The 25,600-nt window shown below is 42.6% G+C and overlaps 4 protein-coding genes and 1 non-coding gene across 5 annotated transcripts; 3 read left to right on the forward strand and 2 right to left on the reverse strand.

Moving 5' to 3' along the window:
- Positions 1-3,164: 3,164 nt before the first annotated feature.
- On the forward strand, positions 3,165-7,711 carry LOC112903034 (protein trichome birefringence-like 28). Its single transcript, XM_025972239.1, has 4 exons — positions 3,165-3,616; positions 3,749-4,120; positions 4,254-4,409; positions 7,042-7,711. Exons 1-4 carry the CDS (start codon positions 3,165-3,167, stop codon positions 7,445-7,447), a joined length of 1,386 nt encoding a protein of 461 aa, XP_025828024.1. The 3' UTR covers positions 7,448-7,711.
- A 1,825-nt stretch (positions 7,712-9,536) lies between these two features.
- Positions 9,537-19,432, forward strand: LOC112903487 (clathrin heavy chain 1). The gene is made up of 29 exons (XM_025972755.1): positions 9,537-9,713; positions 9,802-10,006; positions 10,707-10,795; positions 10,902-11,108; positions 11,366-11,464; positions 11,566-11,674; positions 11,860-11,939; positions 12,025-12,252; positions 12,337-12,402; positions 12,924-13,040; positions 13,454-13,651; positions 13,772-13,888; positions 13,987-14,046; positions 14,158-14,244; positions 14,355-14,438; positions 14,534-14,668; positions 14,746-14,808; positions 14,879-14,983; positions 15,083-15,195; positions 15,279-15,531; positions 15,624-15,760; positions 15,865-16,143; positions 16,233-17,235; positions 17,330-17,815; positions 17,914-18,084; positions 18,166-18,351; positions 18,476-18,598; positions 18,682-18,792; positions 18,876-19,432. The coding sequence occupies exons 1-29, from the start codon at positions 9,669-9,671 to the stop codon at positions 19,047-19,049; spliced, it is 5,130 nt and encodes a 1,709-aa protein (XP_025828540.1). The 5' UTR covers positions 9,537-9,668; the 3' UTR covers positions 19,050-19,432.
- A 365-nt stretch (positions 19,433-19,797) lies between these two features.
- Positions 19,798-22,308, reverse strand: LOC112903488 (mRNA turnover protein 4 homolog). The gene is made up of 8 exons (XM_025972757.1): positions 22,152-22,308; positions 21,739-21,907; positions 21,349-21,439; positions 21,202-21,260; positions 21,045-21,105; positions 20,645-20,735; positions 20,487-20,563; positions 19,798-20,142 (listed from the first exon to the last, which is right to left on the reverse strand). Exons 1-8 carry the CDS (start codon positions 22,177-22,179, stop codon positions 20,020-20,022), a joined length of 699 nt encoding a protein of 232 aa, XP_025828542.1. The 5' UTR covers positions 22,180-22,308; the 3' UTR covers positions 19,798-20,019.
- Positions 22,309-22,449: 141 nt separating this feature from the next.
- On the forward strand, positions 22,450-22,523 carry TRNAI-AAU. Its single transcript has one exon. It is a non-coding gene; the product is annotated as a tRNA-Ile (tRNA).
- Positions 22,524-22,635: 112 nt separating this feature from the next.
- Positions 22,636-24,473, reverse strand: LOC112902701 (probable phytol kinase 2, chloroplastic). Its single transcript, XM_025971868.1, has 5 exons — positions 24,191-24,473; positions 23,750-23,817; positions 23,415-23,665; positions 23,166-23,280; positions 22,636-23,081 (listed from the first exon to the last, which is right to left on the reverse strand). Exons 1-5 carry the CDS (start codon positions 24,305-24,307, stop codon positions 22,793-22,795), a joined length of 840 nt encoding a protein of 279 aa, XP_025827653.1. The 5' UTR covers positions 24,308-24,473; the 3' UTR covers positions 22,636-22,792.
- Positions 24,474-25,600: the final 1,127 nt, after the last annotated feature.

Consider the following 25,600-nt stretch of genomic DNA (forward strand, 5'->3'; position numbering starts at 1 on the left):
TCTGCCCCGCGCACGCCGACGCCAGTGCACTACCTCGCTACCGCGCGCCTCCCGCCCCCGCACGCCTGCCAACGTGGGCGAGCGGGATTGCTCCCGTCTTCTCTCTCCCTCCCGCCCGCCTCCCGCCTCGCTCCCGCCTGAGTTGGGCCGACAGGGGGGCAGTACCGCCCCCCCATTGGTACCAGCCTAAGGTCCTGCTAAGAGAAAAGGCTGGAGTGGCCCATCAAGGCACGGCACGTGAGCAGCAGCTGCAGATTGGCGGGTAGCAAGCCAAGCTTTGGCTCCACGAGAGGTGACACGTCCATTTGAGCAGACGACCGAGCCGAGCGGCAGCACACGAGCAAGCAACTCGATCAGGTACAGCCGTGCATCTCCTCCATCGGCTCTTCTCCAAGAGCAAGTCCATCAAGAATCGGATGTTTCCTTATTTGTTTGGTTTGGTTGTCTTCTCCGAGCTCCTTGGAATAGATCGGTGCACAGGGAACTGCTTTATTTGTCTTATTCATTTTTTTATTTTTCTTACCTATCGTAATGACTGGGTTCATCATCTTAATAAAGTGTTGTGTGTAGAGGCCGGAGTGTTATTTAATTTTGAAATAAACTTTCCTTCATCTGAAAACATGCTAGGATTCATGTTTTTTATGTATACAATTTTGAAAAGAAAATCGCAACATGTTCATGTTATTTGTTTGATTAGAATTGTGTAGGCTAGAATATATATGGCAAAATAGATATTTTCGTCCCTCGACTTTTAAATTGACCAATATAGTCCCTTAACTTTTGTTTTGGAGTCAAACTCGTCCTTATGCTGATATTATACTCTAATAATTGTAAAAAATCTTTTTATGAGTAAATTCCCTCTATGGTCCTAGAAATAATACAACTTCCTTCTATGACCTTCAAAAGTTGAATCTTCCTTATTTGACTCTATTTTTAATTTCTATCCCTTCATTCGTCCTACTGGCAACTTTGTCAGTTAATAGTAATTTGTGGTTTTCACCCCTCTTTTCTTAACTAAAACGACCTCCAAATCACCTCTAAAATTCATAAAACCTTCTACAGTGATACAACTGATGGTGATAAATCCATTTTTTTTAACAAAAAATGGAGATGAATCCCGCTCGACAGCCTTGGCCGTGCTGCACGCCACGCTTAGCCCTCCGGGCACCGTCAGGATCGCCGGCTTCTGTACTAGTAGCGCGCGCTCATGTCAACTTTGCTTCAGTTCGATCATAACTTATCTGCTAACTAATTATTGCTCTGAATCATAACACTTGTAATCTAGTAGATTCACATTATGAGGAGGATATAAGAACTTCCTGAGATCTAACTGATGATCAAGCTAAGAGCTAGTGGTACCTGCCAGATAAGTACAGTATAGTGGATAAGGATCGATTGAAGCAGGTGCTAGTAAATGCAAAGGTGAGAAAAAAAACATGAAAGAGCAGCGAACAGTTATTAAGGCCTCCTCCAATAATAACACCTTAGATAGTTTATAAAAGATTAACTTACCATTTTACTTACACGGAAGACGGAAGATAATAAGAAGAGGAAGCGTGCAATCTCTTGTTCAAGAGCTAGTGCACTTGCACTATCTCAATCATATCATGGGAGATAACCTTATTAGTAATAGATATTGTGATCGGAGAATAGCAAGATAGCCTAATTATATGCATGCGCATGGTGTGGATAGCCAGAACATCAATAGCGTTCCTCTCCTGGTTACTGATCCCTTGGTTTCACTTTACTATATATTTGTCCATACCTCCATGCGCACAGATCAAAAGAAGTAATTAACGCTTACAACAACAACGACAACAAAAACAATGTGAAATTACGTTCCTCTGAAAACATTATTACTTATATCTAAGAGGTCTCTAACCTTACTCAAAGGTGTCATCTAGATCTCTGATCAGTTAGTGTGCAAATATTCTTCTAATCACTCAGCCCATTTAATTCCAATAGGAGAAAAAGAGGAAGATGCCGACTTGTGTGAGCCCAGTGGTAATAGTAAGGGCTGTTTGGTGCGCCTCCTGCTCCACCCGCACCAGTCATACACGGATGGGCCATGGTCGCCTGCGTACTTCTTGTCGGGCTGCATTCTTGCCCAGATGCCCCCCACCTTCGATACACTGCAGACCTAAAATAAACGCCCTAAGCCGTTCTTCTTTTCTTTTTGAGGAAAAAAATGCGTTGTTCTTTCAAAGTTTTTTAAATAAGTTGTTGCTAAAAGTATTAAATTCTTTTTTTTCTAAAATAAAATAAGCCGAGTCGTTACAGACATCATCCATGGAAGAGACAGGCTGATGGATCATGGAAGGGAAACAAGTAAAATATGCGTTTTCGCTTTTGCTTGCTGGCTCTCCGTAGCCGCAGCTAGCACAAGGAGAGCACTCTGATTAATAAATAATTAATGAATGGGGAGATCTCAAGCAAAATTTGAAAAGGTTACCCCGGTCCCAAAATTTGATGGAGATTTGAATTTGAAAAGGTTACGGCTGCTGCAAGCAAACACGATATAGGTCAAAATCCTTGGACCACCTATCAACTCCATCCTAACTACAAGCTCATGTGTCCTTGCGTGAATGCATGCTAGTATTGTTTAATCCACTCGTGCCAATTGCCAAGCAAGGCACCCGGGTGGGTCTGTATGAAATTTAACTGTCATCATTTATTGATCCCAAATTAGAGAGGCTGCCCTAATGCTATCATTTTTGCCTAGGTGCCCCTCCAAGCTAGCGCCCTGGAATAAAATGCACCAAAATGAAAGGAAGGTAGCAAAGGTTGTATCACCACACTAGACCAATGGTGTTTTGTTCCTCTTCTGCTCTACTAGCTTTTTCTCCCTCCTGATTGAGGGGCTACTGGACACTCCAGTAGACGTTGAAGTTCGTTTCAGGCAGTGCGGTGAGTTGTGAGTGAGAATGGCCACCAGACAGAGACCACCACCCTCTACCCACCGCGGACCGACGCCGACACTTCTCCTTGGCGCTTGCCGGCCCAACTGCCCGCCCCAATGGAAGAGGGAAGGGAAGAAGCAAGCCTACTCCTATACAAAATGAATCTGAAGCCGCGGGATCGGCGGCCTTGACTTGGGGGGCGTGGGCGTGGCATCCCCGTCCTTCCCCGGCAGCACCAGCACCAGCACCAGCTCCATCGCCGCCATGGCCAAGGCACCGCCTCCCACTGCCACCAGCTCCCCCTCCGATCCCCCGCCTCCCAAGCCCCGCCCTTTGGGCCTCCTCTCCTCCTCCGCGCGCTCCCTCCTCGCCGCGGCGCGCCGCTCCCCCGTCACCACGCTCGTCGTCGCCTTCTTCCTACTCGCCCTATTCATGTACGGCGAGGACGTGCGCACCATCGCCGAGCTCTCCATCGACGACTACCTCTACCCCGACGCCGACTTGTACAACGTCTCGGGGCTGCCCCCGCTTGTGCTCCCCCCGCCCACCTGCGACCTCTCCGACGGTCGCTGGGTCTTCGACAACGTCTCGCTCCCGGCCTACAGGGAGAAGGAGTGCACCTTCCTCACCAAGCAGGTCACCTGCCTCGCCAACGGCAGACCCGACGATACATGGCAGTACTGGAAATGGCAGCCCAACCATTGCTCCCTCCCAACGTACTTTCTTCCCTTCATTTCCATTCTGCTCCGATCCAGATCTGGCGTTTTTCTTGCCTACTAATTGCGATAAAGATTGCATCTTTGCTCTCCAATCCAATAGTAGTAGCTCTAATTTGGGGATCAAAGCAGGTTCGACGCCCGGAGATTCATGGAGACCATGCGCGGGAAGCGGCTCATGTTCGTGGGGGACTCGCTCAATCGGAACCAGTGGGAGTCGCTCGTGTGCCTGGTGCAGCCCATTCTATCCAAGGGCAGGAAGAAGATCGTCAAGCGGGGCTCCCTCACCATCTTCCACGCCAAGGAGTACCGCGCCACCCTCGAGTTCTACTGGGCGCCCTTTCTCGTCGAGTCCAACTCCGACAACCCCAAGATCCATAGCATCGAGCACCGGATCATCAGGCCCGAGCGGATCGAGGGACACGCCAAGTACTGGAAGGACGTCGACTACCTCATCTTCAATACCTACATCTGGTGGATGAACACCGCCGACATGAAAGTCAGGTCAGTCTCCATCATTCACTCCTTTCTGCTGGATCAATTCCCATCTGATTCCGGACTGGAGATGCATAGCTTCGCTGCAGCTATCTGCAATCAAGCATTGTGATTGTGTTCTAAGGGTGTTGAATTTTTACAGGAGACCAAATTCAAGGTATTGGTCACAGCACGACGAGGTTCCCAGGATTGAGGCATATGGACGAGTGTTCAAGACGTGGTCTGAATGGTTAAATAACAACATTGACCCTGCCCGCACGTCCGTCTTCTTCATGACAATTTCTCCTCTTCACATCAGGTGAACAAAAGCTGCATTTATATTTCCTTTCTTTTTCCTTATACGGTACAAACAATGGTGGTTTGCTGTGGACTTTGATTAGTTCCTTTAGGAGTGATTTGCAATGCAACCTTGAGCTTTTTGGACCACTGTCAGACCAATTGGACTCCATACATAGGCTTGATTGAAGTGGTTTGTTAAGCCCAAGTTGCCTTCTACAGAAGCAATGTTCCTCTTTTCTAGTCTGCAGGGCACAATGTCATTGTCCACTCTACCAAACTCTGTGGTCAATGTTTGGAATTCAGCTGTTTGGTTAGTCCATGACCCACTAAGGAAAATGATGGCCTAACTTATTGGTCTTATAGTCCACATTTTTGCATGGATGTCAAAATCCAGATTTATTTCAGTTTCCTAGACTTCATTCACTACTCTCAAGAAGATATCTCTCAGATTCATCGTACACGCAATCAGAAAGGGAGGGTACTGTAGACTTGGTACCATGAATCCATGATATATACATGTCAATAATCTTGACAACTGAGTGTTTGCAAAATTAAAGACTGATGGAATCCTAAGTTAATATGTGTATCACTATATTTCAGGCGTAGTGTGATTCACATGATATATGGAATCTTAGGTTCATAAGTATGTGTAGACTGAAGTACACCAAAATTAGTATGTAGGGATGGCAGGGAGACTGTTAGGATCTCAACAAACTTCTATGTGGGTCTGGCTTACAGTTAGGTAGGGAAAAGGCACCATTTGGTCCAACAGCAAAAAGAGGACTGTTTCACATGTGGTGTGATGTGGGTTAGCTGATATTTCTGTGTCATTTTTGCATCACAAGCAACATGAAAACTGGGATCTGACATGTAAACAACCTCTATACAGAAAAAAAAAGGAGTCCCACTGTTTTGGAATTGGCTTCTCTATTTGTCCTGCTTCCTGATAGAGATTTAGACTGTGACTACTTGTGGTGATATGCTGGCGTGTTTTAGTGGTTAAAAAAGATAGATACATGGATGATTACCAAGGACCACCCCCCCCCCCCTTCCCGGGAAAAAAAATGTTTTGAAGTCACGATGAAGGCTTTTTTTTTGTTATTTGTAATGCCATGACATGACTATTAAAGTTGCTGTTCCGCTTGAGAAAGAAGGGGATGCTTATCCTAGTAAAACAGTTGGGCAATTACACCATTGTAAGTTCAACTTGTGACCTTGGAGTATTTGAATTTAGTTTGATATAATTACAGTCTTAAAGAGCTCTACTTTTACTATGAGAATATCTACTTGAATGTTGCCTCCTAGTTGGGCTGAAAGAAAAATAAAATATAGTAATACATTTGGCGGAAATGAAATTATATTATTCACGGGACTCCCAATTCTCTATCATGTTCGCACTAAGCTGAGACATAGTGGTTAGAATAGTAAGTCAATAGAGGTGGCCTTTGACTTATCATCGGTGCTGCCATCACCAGTTAAATATGAATGCAATATTATGGCCCTGTTTGGTTCCTAGGGGCTAAAGTTGAGCCCCGTCTCATCAAACGAGAATCTTGCTATTTAGAAGTATTAAATAAAATCTGTTTATAAAACTTTTTGCACAGATGGGTGCTAATTCGCGAGACAAATTTAATGAGCCTAATTAATCCATAATCTGCTACAGTGATGCTACAGTAATCATCCGCTAATCATGGGCTAATATACCTCATTAGATTCGTCTCGCGAATTAGCCCTAGGGTTCTGCAATTAGTTTTGTAATTAGACTTTATTTAATACTTCTAAATGACAAGATTCTCTTTGATGTGGCAGGGCTAAAGTTTAGCCCTCTGGAACCAAACACCCCCTATATATGTAGCCTGCAGTGAGTTACATACGCATACCGATTTCTTTCTTGTTGTTACTCAATTATCCAGCCATTTTGCCAAAATGCCTGAATGTTTATCCTCTCTTAGAATTTTTTACTCTTCACGTTTGTTACATACTTGCATCTCCCATGTGAGTGTCAGCTACAATGAGGCTAATCAGTTGTTATCTTAATCAAGGATCAATGGCATATTTAAATAGCATAGAATTGCTCTATTACTGGTTGCAGTTAAATTTTATTGGCCGGCTCTATCATCAGGTTTCAACTCTTGTGCATTGTTAGACTCAAACTAACTTATTATTATAATAGTGAGCGTCTCTGGAGCAGAGTAAAATATAGGCATCATGTGAGCCTTGAGCGCCTTGTAGCAAGTATTTTGCAAAAGTCAGTGTTGGTGTCTACAATACTAATGTTTCATAGGACTCTTACACCACATGCTTCCACATGGGCATGTCCTGGACAGCATAATAGAGAAAGCAGGCACCATTTGTTGCATCTTGTATGATGCACTTTGACTTTGTTTTTACGCCTTGTATGACTATAGGATTCTTTGGCGCTGAATCATATTGAATTCTTGGAGTGTTGTTTGATTTTATTCTGATGTACTCTTGTACCAGTTGGAAAAAATATAGAAAAGGAACAAAATAAAAGCAATTGTGGTTAGATGGTGTCAGCATAAAACTAGCTTCAAATTTCTGTTGTTTTTTACTTGCGAATCATCATGATATTTCAGACATTTCTTTATGCGTTGGTCTTGCTAAAACTTGCTTCCTTTTTGTGAAAACAGCCCAAAGAACTGGGGAAACCCTGAGGGGATCAGATGCGTAAAGGAGACGCTTCCGTATCAGAACTACAGCCAACCCCTGGACCTGTACCATGACATGCGGATGTTTGATCTGGTAGTAAAGGTGGCTAGCTCCATGGAGAAGGTTCCAGTCACAGTGATCAACATCACGAGGATGTCAGATTATCGGAAGGACGCCCACACATCGCTGTATTCCATCCGGCAAGGTAAGCTGCTGACGCCAAAGCAGAAGGCGGACCCGGAGAAGTTCGCAGACTGCATCCATTGGTGCCTTCCCGGCGTGCCAGATGTGTGGAACCAGATACTTTACACGAGGATCCTTTCGAAATCATCTTGGCATTCTAATTTTGCGCCTCCTCCCTTGCAGTCACTGCCTCCTCCCCAATGAGAATCTTAGCAGGGGCTTGTGGTTTTTACCATGGCATAGGAAAAATGTATGATTATTCATTCTTTTTTCTTTCTTTTTGGGTAGATTGAGTAAGCGTTAGAGCAAAAAGGAAATGGATGGGCTGATCACTGATGGCATGGCATGTAAGATGGTTCGGTTGAAGTGTAAATGGGTTGTGAGTTAGCCAATTGAGCGAACAGCAGCGCTCATGTAGAAGTTGCCTTCTGAATATATATATACTAGTTTCCAGACAGAAATTAGCCACATGTAGCCTGTTTCCTGTTGGATTACACACAAGGTGCATATATATACGCAGTGCTTCTAATGCTTGAGAAGCATCTATACAGGAGGAGAATCATGTAAAATAATGTTGAGTTTTTTGACTTTTTTCTGAGCGTGTTTTAGGCGCATTTATGATTAGAAGTTTCATCTTGGTTGTCCCTGTAACAACGGATGCTACAGAAATCTCGTTGATTTTGCATTGCCAAAGAGTTGTTACGTTCTGAAAGAAAACTGTTGTGATGATGCTACGCAAACGCAACTTTAAATAAAATCATAAAGGCCTCAATGTGTTGTTGGGCCCTATGCAACTCGTGTGCATTATTGTACACACTAATCCGTGGGCTACAGCCCAGATCAGGCCCGTTTCTTCAGTAGCCCAGCTGGCCTCAGCAGTTAGTTGAGACTATGGCCATGTTTTCTTGGTGTAGTTTTCCAAATACACCCTACTTAAGTTAGGTATTCCAAATACACTTCTAACGGTTGTTACAAAACAGTTCAGAATCCAACATGTCATTAAAATAATTCTCATCTCAACAGACTAATGTTTTGCATCAAATGAAAACAACGCTGTAAAGAATAATGATTAGCTAGTTTTTGAACTAAATTATTTAGATTTGGACCATAAATCTCTTTTTCTATAAAAATATTGATAATTATCTCAATAGTAAATTATTGATAATGCTACAGATTAAAAAAGTATCAATATACTCTTTATAACTTTCTCGTGGGTACCTTTTAATTTTCAATAAAAGTGAGATAGGTATTACGATGACTCATGTTTTTGGAAAGAAAAAACAAATTTTGTGTTTTCCTTATCAAACATTGCTCCTAATCTTATCCATGCTATCTAAGACTTGCATTATGATAACATAATCTGCTGTGTCTTGGCTATTAATGAATATTGTACTCCTATTAGCGAAGAAGGTTATTATAATTATTTATTCATCCATAACCCTACAGTACATGGATTATACAGTTAATTACTATAAAAGATTAGAAAAAACTAATAACCATAATCTCTATCTAGGTTTTCATGTCATTTTTTTTCCTTTGCCAATGCACGCGTCAACATATAGTTGCATGATATAATATAATGATAAATACTATTGACTAAGAACCCAACAACCCAAGATGAAAAGAATGAACAAATAAACATTATGTGTTTCTCTTTTTACATTGTAGTATGTAAACACACAATATATCCCTGCGGACATATTTCACCACTTCTATCCATCTAGTTTGGACAAACTCCTTTAGGTTAGATGTAAAAGAAATAAAATTCCTACAACGTTTTACCTTTGCCTAGAATGACATGCGATTGTCAAAATTTAACATGGGACCAAAAGCTCAAGTATAGATTACTTGCACGAGAAGCTCATAAACAAATTTGATGGATTAAATGCATGGTCCCAGTTAAAACTGTGATTAAAAGGTCATGCCTTATATTTACCCTATCCCAAGTCAAAATCAAATTGTTATAGCATTGCGAATATTATCAACTAGTGGTATAGGCAATAAGATGACTTTATCCTAACTTTTTTTTGTATTTTATTGAACTCTCATGCCCATATATGAACATGAGTTCCACATAATTGTAAAATTGGAAGGAAATACAAGTGAATTATATTTTGAGACCTTTTTAGCTTAAAGGAAAAAAGATGAAATGCCTTGGTAGTGAAGGAAGGAGGGGTGGGTTGGTACAAAGAGAGGAGGGAAATAGAGGAAAGGTGAGGGTGTAATGAGCGAAAGTGACGAGCACCACCACATGGGAGGCTAAATTCCCCTTGCTGTTGTTGGTCTCTTTTTCTCTGCCCCGCTGGTTCCCGTCTTCCCGTCTTCGGGAAGCTCAGATCAGATCCGAGTGGAGGCTCCACCCGTCGCCGCCGCCTCCGCTGCCGACTCCAGAGAGAGAGAGATCTCGGCACCGCCGCCCGTCGCCATGGCGGCGGCCAACGCCCCCATCGCCATGCGCGAGGCCCTCACGGTAACAACCCATCCCCCCCTCCCTCGCAGATCTCCCCGCTTCGTTGCCTTCGCTGATCCACTGACAATGGCCTCGTGCTTGCCCGCAGCTCACCAGCCTGGGCATCGCCCCGCAGTTCGTCACCTTCACCCATGTCACCATGGAGTCGGAGAAATACATCTGCGTCCGCGAGACCTCGCCGCAGAACAGCGTCGTCATCATCGACATGGCCATGCCCATGCAGCCGCTCCGACGGCCTATCACCGCCGACTCTGCGCTCATGAACCCCAACACCAGAATCCTCGCGCTCAAAGGTTGGTACCTCCTTCCTCTACCTACCGCTCTCTTAGATCTGCCCATTCGCTTCACTCCACCGCGCGGGATCTCATCTTATCATCCTAGTCAAGTCCTTGTTGAATAGTCGCCTCATGGGATCTCTAAGAATTGGGCAGCGATCTCAGCTTCTACTACTTCCTAGTTCCTTTTAACGCAGCATCTGAATCTGCATTTGTGACTCGCTTAGGATCTTGCAATCTAGTGTGATCTGCATAATAACTACCTAAAACGTTACCTTGCTGTTTAGCCTGATCTTGCACAAGTCATGTAGAATGAACAAGGCCCTGTTAACATTATGCTAGGCTGCTATAATTCTAGCCTGCCATATAAGCAATTCATATAAATATTATTACTGTGACGTCAAATTTCCTGTAGTTCAACATAGTGTAGAAATAGGTTGGAGAAGCATTAGGGTTCTAACACTCAAGTCTGTTTGAGGTTTCGGAGTTGCTGCTCACATTGGATCGATGACTTGTCTGCTGGCTTACTTGGTATTGCTTGTTTAAATTATCTGAAAAATATTTTGTTGAATGAAGTGTGCCGTTGGTTCTGTTATTAGTTCCAACACGATGAATTTGGATTTTAGACATCTAGTATTTCAGTTGCTATAGTTGCTGGCTGTTTAGTTTGATTACTTTGTAGTTTGTAATAACAGTAAATATTTACTGAATTTTTCAGCCCAAATACCTGGGACAACACAGGATCACCTTCAAATATTCAATATTGAGGCTAAGACTAAGATAAAGTCTCATCAGATGCCGGAGCAGGTGCAGAAGCCTTTCTAATAATGTTACATCTATCTTCCCCCCCCCTAGATGTTCAATGAGATGCACTTGAGGTAATGCGTCATGTACCATTACTTTTGAACTGCAGGTTGTGTTTTGGAAATGGATCACTCCCAAGTTGTTGGGTTTAGTAACACAAACATCAGTTTATCACTGGTCAATTGAAGGTGATTCTGAGCCCACCAAGATGTTTGATAGGACAGCTAATCTGGCAAACAACCAGATCATCAACTACCGATGCGACCCAGCTGAGAAGTGGCTTGTGCTTATTGGGATTGCACCTGGTGCCCCGGAGGTAGGCTATTACGGAAATTTGTTGCTAGTGACATCATTAGACAGTTCACGTGTCAAATGAGGTTAAACAAACTAATATCACTGTTGCCCTCTTGCCTGCTAACGTTCGTTCCAATCTTCTTATTATTCAAAACATTATGTCTGTAAAACTGAGTCCTTTTGAACTATGAGAAGCTTCTGTAGATAGTAATTAGTAATTACATAATACTTTGTTTTCTGTGCTTCTCATATTGGCGCGCCTCCTTGTCATGCAATCAGAGGCCACAGCTGGTGAAGGGAAATATGCAACTTTTTTCTGTTGATCAGCAGCGTAGCCAGGCACTTGAAGCCCATGCAGCATCTTTTGCATCATTTAAGGTACCTTTCAGTTACCCTGTGGTGACTATAGTCTTCTATTCTTGTTTATTTATTTCTAGTATTAGTAATTTACCAACCTCTATTTTATCTAACCTTTCTAGGTTGTTGGTAATGAGAACCCATCAACCCTTATTTGTTTCGCCTCGAAGACAACTAATGCTGGACAAATCACTTCAAAGTTGCATGTTATTGAATTGGGCGCCCAGCCAGGTTTGTATTTTAAGAAAAGTTTTCAAACTGATTTTTTTTTCATTCTGTTTAGTGCTAGATTAAATTATCTAGCAGTGTGAACACTTTTAGAGTTGCCTAATTCTTTCTCTCGCATTGCTTATTTTTTCATCTGAAAGACATTTGAGCCCTTATCACTGTTGTTCTTATTGATTGTTTGGTTATAGGGAAACCTGGCTTTTCTAAGAAACAAGCCGACCTCTTCTTCCCACCAGATTTCCAGGATGATTTTCCTGTAGCTATGCAGGTGAGCATCATGCTGTAACAATGTGCACTTTTTAGAACATCCCATGATGGATCTAAAATGTTTTTATTCCATTTTTTTGCTGCAGGTTTCACAAAAGTATGGGCTTATCTATGTAATTACGAAGCTTGGCCTTTTGTTTGTATATGATTTGGAAACTGCTGCAGCAGTTTACAGAAATAGAATTAGTCCAGACCCTATATTCTTGACAGCAGAATCTTCCTCGACTGGTGGATTTTATGCCATCAACAGAAGAGGGCAGGTTTTACATGCCACAGTTAATGATGCAACCGTTGTGCCTTTTGTCAGTGGTCAGGTATGTACATCAACACTTCTGGACTTGTTTTCTTTTCCTGATGCATATGTTATAGAATTCTCTTGACACAATTTTGGCATGCAGTTAAACAACCTTGAGCTAGCTGTGAATCTTGCCAAGAGAGCCAATCTTCCTGGTGCAGAGAACTTGGTAAGCTCGACCACCTCTATGATTGATATGGATGCTAGCAGTACTTTCTTGGCTGTTATCTGTGCTCATTTTTTTTATAACTTGTACAAGTTTTATACTGGCTAGTGAGTAGATATCTATTTCTCCTGTAAACTACTGTTACTTGCTAGATCACAAACTATCTCACCCTAGTTTATTAACTTGAGGTATCTTTGTTGAAATGCTTACTTGGTCACTTCTTAGCACACCTTTCATTCGCATGTTAATTCATACATAGAAATGTCACATTCTTTACCGTAGGCTAATATGCATCGGCTGTTTTTCACCCAGCTTGTTTTGATAGGGTGCCCTGCCACATCAATGTCTATTGCTTGTACTTCAGAGTTTTGCAAAACCATTATTCTTGCTGTCATGCAAATATTGCTGCTCTATACTGGTTGTTGAAGTTACAGACTCTGTAGTTAAATTTACATTTCCACATTTCATTTGATGTGTCAAAAGATTGCATGAGTTTTATTGATGCTCTGAATTTGTATTTGCAGGTTGTGCAAAGATTCCAGGAACTGTTTGCACAGACGAAATACAAGGAAGCAGCTGAGCTGGCCGCAGAATCTCCTCAAGGCCTCCTGAGAACACCTGAGACTGTTGCAAAGTTTCAGGTCAATTTCTAATTCGTTTGCCCCTAGAGCTATCATTGTTTAGTGCCTCTTTTTCTCTGGTTCCACCTTTGTACATTGTCAACGTGTGATGGTACCGTGCATGATATGCTAGTAGTAGAATTTTCTCTCTTAGAGCATAGTAACATGAGGACTGCGCTAGAAAGTTGATAAAATCGTGGGGCTTTGTCTGTTAAAATTGTTGAGCCTTGTGTACTGCGAAAGAGAAACTGTGGTTGTTGCTCATCGTCTGAAGTATTATTTGATATAAAACGAAATATAAAACCAAAAAGTACTACAATTAAGTTTATCTCATGTGCTCTCCTTCTGTCAGGACTAATTTACACATGTACAATTAATCAGCTTACCGCGGAGGTTCCTTTGCTTAACCGCATTGTTGTTGACATGCTCTGCAGAGTGTTCCTGTGCAAGCTGGGCAAACACCCCCACTGTTACAGTACTTTGGTACATTGCTAACTCGAGGGAAGCTCAACGCCTTTGAGTCTCTTGAGCTATCTCGACTTGTTGTCAATCAGAACAAAAAGAACCTTCTGGAAAATTGGTTGGCGGAAGACAAGCTAGAGTGCAGTGAAGAACTTGGAGATCTTGTCAAGGTAAGACGTGAGTTGTGCTGTTTTTATTGATTGCATGGGTTTTACCATGCCTTACCAAGTTGCACCCACTGCCTTGTGTCTGGATTGTTTGCTAATTATTTCTTGTACCCTTTGATGTAGACTGTGGACAATGATCTTGCCCTAAAAATATACATAAAGGCTAGGGCAACCCCTAAAGTTGTTGCAGCTTTTGCTGAAAGGAGGGAGTTTGACAAGATTCTTATATACTCAAAGCAGGTTTGTTTTTTTTAGTTTTATTGAAGTCTTATTTTCAGTTACCTGCTATACCTGAGTTGAGCTTTGAATTTTGTTGTTGGCCTACAACTTGGTTCCAGGTTGGGTACACTCCAGATTATCTCTTCCTTCTCCAGACCATTTTGCGTACAGATCCACAGGTGACTGATTTGTTTAAACAAAATTGACCATTTATTAGACATTTGATATTTGGTTGTGGGCTTCATTATCCTTATGAATCCTCGTCTCACGGTCTGTGTTCTATTAACCAGGGAGCTGTGAACTTTGCTCTCATGATGTCACAAATGGAAGGTGGTTGTCCAGTAGATTATAATACTATTACTGATCTTTTCCTTCAGGTATCCTCTGTATTCATATTTATCTGTTTTGTTGGCTAGTAATGTTCCTTTTGGCCTTTTTAGTATTTACTATGGAATTTGGTTGCATGCCTAACTCTTTCTGTTCACAGAGGAATATGATACGGGAGGCAACAGCTTTTTTGTTGGATGTTCTGAAACCAAACTTGCCAGAGCATGCTTTTCTTCAAACCAAGGTTAGCAGTTGTTTTTTCCCCTTTGGATATGAATGGTTGCCCCTGGATGTGGACATTGTTCGTTACTCAGCAGCTTCTGTCTGAATGCACTGTAGGTTTTGGAGATAAACTTGGTGACATACCCAAATGTTGCTGATGCCATTCTTGCTAATGGTATGTTCAGTCATTACGACCGCCCTCGTATTGCTCAGCTGTGTGAAAAGGCGGGCTTGTACTTGCGTGCTCTCCAGGTCAGATATTCTGCATTGGTGCAGCTGATTTCTTCTCTTCGCTTCTGTTTAACTAATCGTATATTTTTGTGATGCAGCATTACTCAGAGTTACCTGATATCAAGCGTGTCATCGTCAATACCCATGCCATTGAGCCACAGGTTTGTAGCGTTCAGTTATGTTTGAACATGTTCTTTTATTGTTTTGTCCACTAACAACTTTCTTGCACAGGCTCTTGTTGAGTTCTTTGGCACCCTGTCAAGAGAGTGGGCCTTGGAGTGCATGAAGGACCTTCTACTGGTCAATCTGAGGGGGAATCTTCAAATCGTTGTGCAGGTAATCCTGTTTAATTTCCTGTGACCTATCCCCTTGCCCTACTGACATCTCTTTTTCCTAATGATTCTAATTATTGTGAAACCTTTGGCACACTTGCAGGCTGCAAAAGAATACTCCGAGCAGCTAGGAGTTGATGCTTGCATAAAACTATTTGAGCAATTCAAATCTTACGAGGGCCTTTACTTTTTCTTAGGATCCTATTTGAGCTCCAGGTAGTTACTCCTGAATCCTGATGTTTGACATTTGAACATATTTCTCAAAACGCGACATGCCTGATATCTGCATCATGCAACAGTGAGGACCCAGAAATCCATTTCAAATACATTGAAGCAGCTGCCAGGACTGGACAGATCAAAGAAGTGGAACGTGTAACCAGAGAGTCTAACTTCTATGATGCTGAGAAGACAAAGAACTTCTTGATGGAAGCAAAACTACCTGATGCCCGCCCACTGATTAATGTTTGTGACCGCTTTGGTTTTGTGCCAGATCTCACTCACTATCTGTACACGAACAACATGCTTCGGTATATTGAAGGCTATGTACAGAAAGTACGCACCTCTTTGAACTAAGTGTTATTTGGGTGTCATTCCTCACAATATGTTGAACATGAGAATGACTATTTCTTTTCTCTGGTTTTTAGGTGAATCCTGGGAATGCTCCCTTGGTAGTGGGCCAACTACTCGACGATGAGTGCCCTGAAGATTTTATTAAGGGTTTGATTCTCTCTGTTCGTTCCCTCCTTCCTGTTGAGCCACTGGTTGATGAATGCGAGAAGAGGTTAGTTTCTCATATTCCTCCATCTGCATATTCAAATGATACACACCCTCCCTCTTTACCCCACTTTTATACTGTTCTTATTTGCTGGATAATATGTGAACCAGGAACCGCCTACGTTTGCTCACTCAATTCTTGGAGCACTTAGTGAGCGAAGGTAGCCAAGATGTTCATGTCCACAATGCTCTTGGGAAAATAATCATTGACAGCAACAATAATCCTGAGCATTTCCTTACTACCAACCCATTTTATGACTCGCGCGTTGTGGGTAAATACTGTGAAAAGCGGGATCCTACACTTGCTGTTGTTGCTTACAGGCGTGGGCAGTGTGACGATGAACTTATTAACGTCACTAACAAAAACTCATTGTTCAAGCTGCAAGCCAGGTATGTAATTATTCTTGTTGTGACACCTTGTGTTTGTTCGAAACCTTTATACCCATTGTATGATGATTTTGCATGTTCATTTATGTCAGATATGTGGTTGAGAGAATGGATGGTGATCTGTGGGATAAAGTTCTTCAGCCTGAGAATGAATATAGAAGGCAGCTCATTGACCAGGTGGTTTCGACCGCATTACCTGAGAGCAAGAGCCCGGAGCAAGTGTCTGCTGCTGTTAAGGCTTTCATGACTGCTGACCTCCCTCATGAATTGATTGAGCTTCTTGAAAAGATTGTTCTTCAGAATTCTGCGTTCAGTGGAAATTTCAATCTGCAGAACCTGCTCATCTTGACTGCGATCAAGGCGGACCCATCGAGAGTCATGGACTATGTGAACAGACTTGACAACTTTGATGGGCCTGCTGTTGGGGAAGTTGCTGTTGAAGCACAATTGTATGAAGAGGCTTTTGCTATATTCAAGAAGTTCAACTTAAATGTGCAGGCTGTCAATGTTCTCTTGGACAACATCCGAAGCATAGAAAGAGCTGAGGAGTTTGCTTTCCGTGTTGAAGAAGATGCTGTTTGGAGCCAGGTTGCCAAGGCCCAGTTACGTGAAGGTTTAGTCAGTGAAGCAATCGAGTCCTTCATCCGCGCAGATGATGCGGCACATTTCCTTGATGTCATCCGTGCTGCTGAGGAGGCCAATGTGTACAATGATTTGGTTAAGTATCTTCTGATGGTAAGACAAAAGGCAAGGGAGCCCAAAGTTGATGGAGAACTCATCTTTGCATATGCTAAGATTGATAGACTCAGTGATATTGAAGAGTTCATTCTTATGCCAAATGTTGCCAACCTCCAAAATGTTGGTGATCGTTTGTATGATGAAGAGCTATATGAAGCTGCAAAGATCATCTATGCCTTCATCTCAAACTGGGCTAAGCTGGCTGTTACCCTGGTTAAGCTGAAGCAGTTCCAAGGTGCTGTGGATGCTGCTCGTAAGGCTAACAGCACGAAAACATGGAAGGAGGTCTGCTTTGCTTGTGTTGATGCAGAGGAGTTCCGTCTTGCACAGATATGTGGTCTAAATATTATTGTCCAGGTAAGGAGAACGTACTTCATATTATTTCTTGTCTATGACAGGTTATATTACAAATATTCTATAAACTATTCCTTTCTGACATACTTTTTTTTAGGTTGATGACTTAGAAGAAGTGAGTGAATACTACCAGAATAGAGGATGCTTCAATGAACTTATTGCTCTCATGGAGAGTGGTCTTGGTCTTGAACGTGCACACATGGGCATCTTCACAGAACTGGGAGTTCTGTATGCTAGATACCGCTCTGAGAAGCTTATGGAGCACATCAAACTTTTCTCCACCCGTCTCAACATTCCTAAGCTTATCCGGGCTTGCGATGAACAGCAACACTGGAAAGAACTTACCTACCTGTACATACAGTACGATGAATTTGACAATGCTGCCACCACTATCATGAACCACTCTCCAGATGCCTGGGATCATATGCAGTTCAAGGATGTTTGTGTTAAAGTTGCAAATGTTGAACTATATTACAAGGCAGTTCACTTCTATTTGCAAGAGCACCCTGATCTCATCAACGATATGCTAAATGTGCTTGCGCTCCGTTTGGATCATACCAGAGTTGTAGACATAATGCGCAAGGTTGGCATCTGAATGAATATTAATTTGCTTTGTGCACATGGAAATTCTGTTTCAAATTCCATCTAAAAAATCTAACTGTCTTATTGTTCTTTGGACAGGCTGGTCAGCTGCATCTTGTGAAGCCTTATATGGTTGCAGTTCAGAGCAACAATGTCTCTGCTGTGAATGAAGCGTTGAATGAGCTTTATGTTGAAGAGGAAGACTACGAGAGACTCCGGGAATCAGTTGACATGCACGATAACTTTGATCAGATAGGTCTTGCTCAGAAGGTAAAAAGGAACCAGATAAGTGTGCAATCCTTCTTATTTTTGCTTTTAATTTAATAACTTTTGAGTTCATTTCATGAGCAGCTTGAGAAGCATGAATTGCTTGAGATGAGGAGGATTGCTGCCTACATCTACAAGAAGGCTGGCAGATGGAAGCAATCCATTGCTTTATCAAAGAAAGACAACATGTATAAGGATTGCATGGAGACATGCTCGCAGTCTGGTGACCGTGAACTATCAGAGGACTTGCTTGTCTATTTCATCGAGCAGGTTTGCTTTTAAACACGCTCTATTGACTGCTGGATCTAATGATAAGCCTACAGCAAAAATCCTAGTCTTTTATCTGCTCGGCATTGCATTCTGATTAGCATACATATCCAATTATGTAATGCAGGGAAAGAAAGAATGCTTTGCATCTTGCCTCTTCATTTGTTATGACTTGATCCGGCCTGATGTTGCCCTTGAGCTTGCATGGATGAACAACATGGTGGACTTTGCCTTCCCATATCTCCTGCAGGTACCTTATTTCTGCCCATATCCTTGGTGATGTTTATTTATGTGCAGTTTTCTGTGAGTAACATCCCCCTGCTGTGCATGCAGTTCATTCGTGAATACACCAGCAAGGTTGATGATTTAGTCAAGGACAAAATTGAGTCACAAAATGAGGAAAGAGCCAAAGAGAAGGAGGAGAAAGATCTTGTTGCTCAGCAGGTAATGTAAAACGTCGCTCACCTTGTTTGTGTAATCAATAATTCAAGCTGTGGCAGTTGGCATGACAACATTCCATTGTGCAGAACATGTATGCCCAGCTGCTTCCTCTTGCTTTACCCGCTCCGCCGATGCCTGGCATGGGTGGTCCACCTCCGATGGGTGGAATGGGCATGCCTCCAATGGGTGGAATGGGTATGCCTCCAATGGGTCCTGGTCCGATGCCAGCATTTGGAATGCCGCCAATGGGAAGCTACTAGATTGGTTTTGCAGAGCGCATAGATGATGGTTGGGATTTTTCCAGTGTAAGCAGAAGAAGAACTTTTTTGGAGTTGTAGATGATGACAGTTTGGAATTAATATTCTTTATGGTGCCAGGAAATTTTGGCGAGTGAAATCTCTAGCCAGAGTTTGAGAAATGCTATACCTTGTAATCGGATAGGATGAGGATGATTAGGTTGATTCTGATGGAAGCTGGTACCATTTTGTATAGTGTGATAAATATCGATCTGTAGACATTTTGGTTGTATACCTGATGGCCTCGTGGCAGACAAACAATGTATGTTATTTACAACTTTTACGCCCTACCTAGTGCTACTGCTTGTATTCTTTATTTTTGAATAACGGAGACCTTTGATGCCCTACATTTTGGCTTCTTGTGGAACACGGGTCGTCAGTCACATTGGAGCATGCTCGTGGTGGCGCAGCCGTCGTCCACAGCGGCACCAACGCCATCCAGCTCCACAGTTGTTATTTCACATAGCAAGCTGTTAGCTATCTGCTTTCACGAACTCAACAAGTTTGTAGCCGATGATGATGATGGCAGTTTCTCTGGACGAACTTGTGTTGGCAATATATTCAGTCTGCTGTGGCGACAAAATTTGATTGTCTGCATCTCTGTGAGGCGACTATACTACTGATCGATCGCCTCACTAAAGCAATCACGCAAAGCCATGCACTGCACAAAAACCCAAAAACCCAAGCCACAAACCGAACCAAACAAAGGTGATCTTCAGACATTGAAATACTCGTTGATTCTCAAAAATAACTGCATGGTCAGTGATATACCAATCAGCTTACACCCTCCAACACTACAGTAGATGGGACTGAAAGAAACACACAAGCAGAATTTCAAATTTCCAACACTCCGGGGAAGGCCGCACACACAATACCAAAAACTGTCCCAACACAAGACAGCAAGTGCGTCCTTACAGCGGGGAACGTAAGGATCTTAAGCAGAATCATCATTAGCTCCTAGGTGCGCCAAGCCTTCTTTGTACACTTCAAAGTCATCACAGGACCAGCGACACACAAGGTATAGCTGGAATGTTGCCATCTGGATCCCGAGCAAGCGCTGCGAGAGAGGAAACAAAAGGGGCTCAGTACAAACAGAGAGACAAGCATAAAGAAAAGGGGGGTAAATGTTGGTTTCAGAGTAAAATGGACAGATGCACTTCCACAGTTACAATTGAGATAGTACTGGACTACTGGAGCACCCTAACAAAGAGCATTTCAGTAAGAACTGAGGTGCCAACGCTGTTTTTATGGACACTCACCAGCCAAGGTATTTGACTTTGAGAAATGTGTGCAAAGCGTAACTATAGTGAAATTAAAAGATGGTCCTCTTAGTTCGATCAGCCTCATATTTAAATCAATTATCGAGGAAAGACTGCATAGTGTGTTATATGCTGTTCTTACCAGAGTCTGCGCTGCTTCTGGTGAAAGGGGTTTTCCTTCCTCGCAAACTACATGATCTGCAACTAACTCTACAACGCCTGCACCAACAATGGCGAACCTTTTAATAATTTTGCTTCGCACGTTTAAGTATATGTGTAAATGCAGGGGAGACTACAAACCTCTGTTCAAGCGAACTGGTAGTCCTTGCTTGCGTAGAAAAGGTTCCATTTCATGTGTAAACTGTTCCAGAGGGCCTTCCTTAAGCTCCACCTGAGGCATTGTAAACTTTGTTAAACAATGTTGTAAATTTGGTTAAACACTATACAAGAAACTAAAAAAAAAAGATATTGACACCACGAAGAATAACACCTGAGGCAGGCTAAGGAGCTACTGCAAATAAATTTCAGTATCAAAGTAATGATACTCTGGGTGTGAGTGATACTATTAGTATGTTAATAATAAATTAACACCAAGTGCCCAGACTCGCCATCGTTCATCACGGGGAATGTCTGGTTAAACATTGTCTTCCTAGTCTGTCTGAAGCAATTAAAGATACATCAAAAGCAAAAACTAGAATACCGTTTCTGTGGCAGTGCTTCCTGTCCTTGCAAAATCATGCTCCTCAAATTCTCGAAACAGCCTGCAAGTATGATAAGGATCATAATCAAACTTTATGTAAGCCACAACATGTGTATTATAAAAAACGTAGGCAATGGTGATGAGATATGGATTGCACCTCTCAACTTCATCCCTTGGAAGATTGGTAAAGAACAGACCCGAGTCACCTTGAAGGAACTAAACACAGCGAAGTTAAATTGATCAAAACATCATAATTAGTGGTATGAAAGCAGTGTCTACTGAATTCTGAAAAAGAGAAGCGCACCTTGGAAAGTTTGTGGAGGCCTGTTTTAGCTTCATCAGCAGGTGACCGCCCCAACGCTATCTGCATAACCTTCTTTCCAGCAAGAAATATCCTGGAACAGAAAAATGCGGCAGCTATAAAACATGTGCGAGCTAAACCTTAGCGTTTTAAAGGGTTTAACAAGCACGGCACCCTTGTATCAGGAGCAATGTGTTCCAGGGTTTCAAGGGGCACTATGTAGTAGCATAACAAAGCTTGTTGATATGTATAAGCTGTGCAACATTGAATACTGCTTGGAAATGTAAAACCGTAAAATGGATGATATCCAAACCAGAAGAAAAATTAGTTGGTGTCCAGGGTCCACTATAGCATTTGGACAGAAAGATCCGGCAAGAGGCGAGTGGTGGGTACCTGCTAGATGATTTGAGCTGCTCCCTGAGATCCTTGAGCTTCTGATTCCTCATGTTATCGTAGGTAAAAACATAGGCGCTGCTGTATTGGTCGACGGCATCTTTTATCTCGGCTACTACTTTGCCCTTGCGCTCTAAACCTGGCTTCTTCTTGGTCTTTGATAAGGTCACTGCGTCCACCCAGCATAGAAATTAGCACATTTGACAACAACTTCTTGTGCTCTTGAAAAACAAGAGGTCGTAGCAAATATTCTCACAGAAACTTTCATTGGGTGGGTAAACAAGAAAGAATTGGTGAGGCAAACAAGCAATTGCTGGAGATGGATGTGAATTGTGAACTAGACTAGGGAATACCCTCTCTACTTCAATGGAAGCAGCACACGAGGCCAAGAATCGAGGAAGAGAGATGCCAACCTGGGCGGTTGCGCTTAGATTTCGGCATCACGCGTCGGCTCCTTTGCTGATGCGGCGGCGGCGCCTCCTCCTCTAGGGTTTTATGAGTAGGACTTGGCTTGCGTTCTTGTCCGACGAGAGAAGAAGAATGAGGAGCAGCAGCTGGTTGAAGAGGGAGCTGAAGTGGGCTTGGTGGCCCATTATCCTCCAGATCACCAGAGAAAACTGCAACAGCCCAGATCAGGCCCAAGCTAACCGTCCATGTCTTGTTGTCTGGTTCCCCGCAGAATAAAGTGACGTTTTTAACGAAAATTGAACAGGCCTATTAGCTCAGTTGGTTAGAGCGTCGTGCTAATAACGTGAAGGTCGCAGGTTCGATACCTACATGTGCCAAATCATTTTCTTCTCTTATTTTTTTTCTCTGCTGTCTAGTTGAGCTGTTAACGAAGCATTGCATTTTCACAAACGCATTGCAGACTCTGCTGCTTACCATCGAGCTTTCATCTTCTCTCAAACAAGTTAGAACTCATTCCCCTTCCTATGTTTCCTTTGTTACATAATAGATTTGAAGAACATGGTTAACAAAAGACGAGGGTACCGACACATATCAGGATTAGCATAGCATTCCTCTCTCTGCAGGTGCAGCTGCTTCTGGGCTGCGGCTACTTGCTGCTCCTGCTGCCTGCAAACACCATCTCAGCGACTGCTGAAAGGCTGCTGCTGCTGCTGCTGTCATCAGTGCTCATGCAGCACAGGTTTGTGGCTCCAATGAAGTACAAAACCAGGGCACCGACCAGCACAGATGCCAGAGGAACCGTCAGGTTGTCGTCAAGGCGTGTGCTGATCGGCAGCGACTCCACAACTGCTGCAGCAAGGGATATGGCACCAAAGGCACCAACCATAGTCCAGCTCTTCTCAACAAACCCGAAAATGTTGAAGTAGCACATGTACCTGGATCCGTATGCACATCACACCACATTAGTTTCAGGTTTCACTAAAAATGTAGTAGATATTGTCATATAGCCTGTTACTTACAGCACTGACGCGATGAAACCAGCCATGAACATCGCAATGCTGCCAGCATACGATTTTTCAGGGTTGTGAGGGAGCTTCACTTGCCCAAATCGTCTCCCAGCTATGTCAGCAACACCTGATCAAAGGAAGCCACAAGAATCAAAGAGGGGACTCTGCTAGAGTCAGATCGAGCAACCTCTTCTTCTGTTACTAACTACACAAACAGGAACAAATTTTAATGGCAGCAAGAAGAAGAAGCAGAGCTAATACCATCTCCCGCACACAAATTGCAGATCACGGCGATTGAGATGGGTGATGTCCTCCAGAACACTATTGTTGTCAGAGTTATAGCACAGGCATAATACAAGGGACCCTTGAGTAGTTCCCTGTAGTCCCCATGCCTGGTCATCGAGTTAACCACGCCTTCATCTTTAACCACACCAACCCCAATCACTGTCACCTTTATGATGTTGATTACGATAATAAGCGGAGCAAGAAACGGGGCATACACATCATCTGAACTGCATTGGGCAGGAAATTGTTTTCAGAAAGGCAGATGGGGGCTACGGCTCCAACAACAAAGGCCGGCCTACCTGATGAATTACCTGAACAAAGGCCACATGAGGAAATACACTAATCCAACAGTTATGTGCACCAGTTTCCTGCAAAGTTTCTAGAATGCACGGCAAAAAAAATAATCAATAAATTCATCTTCTTTTTTGAATTTTTTTGATAAGCTTAGAACATAGTAATAATTGCGTATAAGTTTTCGAGTTTTCATGGTTCAGAATATAGACTAGTAAAGATGCAGTACTAGAGTTTGGTGGTTGTGTGGTGTGGGTGCGGGGTTCACTCTGGGCAGCTTCAAACGAATTGGAACCACAAGTCCACAACTCGAACCTGTTGCTAGCACAAGCAGTGGAAAGCAAATTGCAGAGGACAGAGCTGATTCGGTCGTGGGACAAACACAAGTCAATCTCCGACATGAAAAGTCTAGTAGTTGTTGTGCGAGGAGGAAGAAGAAGAGGAAAGGCATGCAGCATGACCTGCTCCAGCAGCGCGCGGCTGGCGACCTCCTCCCATAAGCGGAGCACGACAGCCGCGGCGAGTCCGGTGAGCACGGCGGCGCCGGCGTCCCGGACCAGCGGGTTCTCCGTCCACATGTTCCCGGGGTGCCCAATCAGCTGTTGCTGTTTGTTTCTGCTGGACTGGTTGGATCTGTTCCTCGCCTGCCTGCACCTGCAGTCGTCCAACAAGACTTGTGAATTGTGATGACTTTAAAATAGGAGGGCGCTGCAGCTCAGATGCAGTCCAACTCCACACTTGAGGGTCTCTTCTCCTTCCTCGATCTCCCTTTCGTTATTTTTATTTATTGCATAAATAATGTTGATCAAGTTACATCATATTATTACTGCTTTACTTGGTGCTCCATCATGAGCTGAACTGAGCCAGCCAGCAGTGTTGCAAACAAATCTCTCTCCGTTGTTATGGTGTGGTGTCCCGGAGCTCTTTTTCTACTCTTTTAAAGTAATAATCTCTTGCTCAATTGGTTAAACAAGGCAAACATACAGCTTCCTTCAAGAAAAATGGCACCAATTTATATTCTTTTACAATTTTCAATTCTTTTCTAGTTACATCTTTCTCATGGATTTTTCTTCCGACCTACATTTTCATGGGATATGCTAGGATTACACCTTTTTTTTTGTGTTTCTGTTCCTTTATTTTTTTGTAAGAAAAAAACCGTAATTCTAGGGTCCATATACTCAGGGATAGAATATTTTAAGTTCATGAACAACAAAAATACTAGATTTGGAAGCCTGTAAGAAACAACAAAAAAAACAAAAACTTAGTAAAATGGAGCATTTGGTTCTGTTTTTTTAAATGATATAAATTTAATTGAAAAAATTGAGTGCCGATTTGGGAAATTGCAAATCTATTTATTTGATAAATGCTACCTGCACCCGATGGCCTACTGGAAACTTGGCAAGGCGTGCATCAGTTATTTCGTAGCCGATAACTGCATCTTGGCTTTCGCTTTGCTTATCTCTCTCTAGTCAGTTGTTGGTTGACCGATATACTACTCAGAGCTATATTTTTTCTAATTTCCTCACCTATTTTCATAGTTTTATAAAATAATATTATTTTAATTTTTTTAAAGAAAACTACTACACATGCTGAACATAAAAATCATATGTAAAAAGCATCAAAATAAATTCAGACGTACCACTTACAAACATAGGTAAACTCAAAAGATCAATATATGTATAAATAATTGATAGCTCTGAGATATGTATTTATGATACGTGTCCCTACATACATGGACAAGTACCACAAGATACCACCACACCGCACTTGATCATATGGTGAGATCAAGAGTACTTGTCCTTGTTGGATGAGCTTTTTCTTTATCCATACTGGCACCTAGGACAATGCTGCCACTACTGGTCCTCGCAGGA

This window comes from Panicum hallii, chromosome 8 (assembly GCF_002211085.1).
Source record: "Panicum hallii strain FIL2 chromosome 8, PHallii_v3.1, whole genome shotgun sequence".
Taxonomy (NCBI): Eukaryota; Viridiplantae; Streptophyta; class Magnoliopsida; order Poales; family Poaceae; genus Panicum; species Panicum hallii.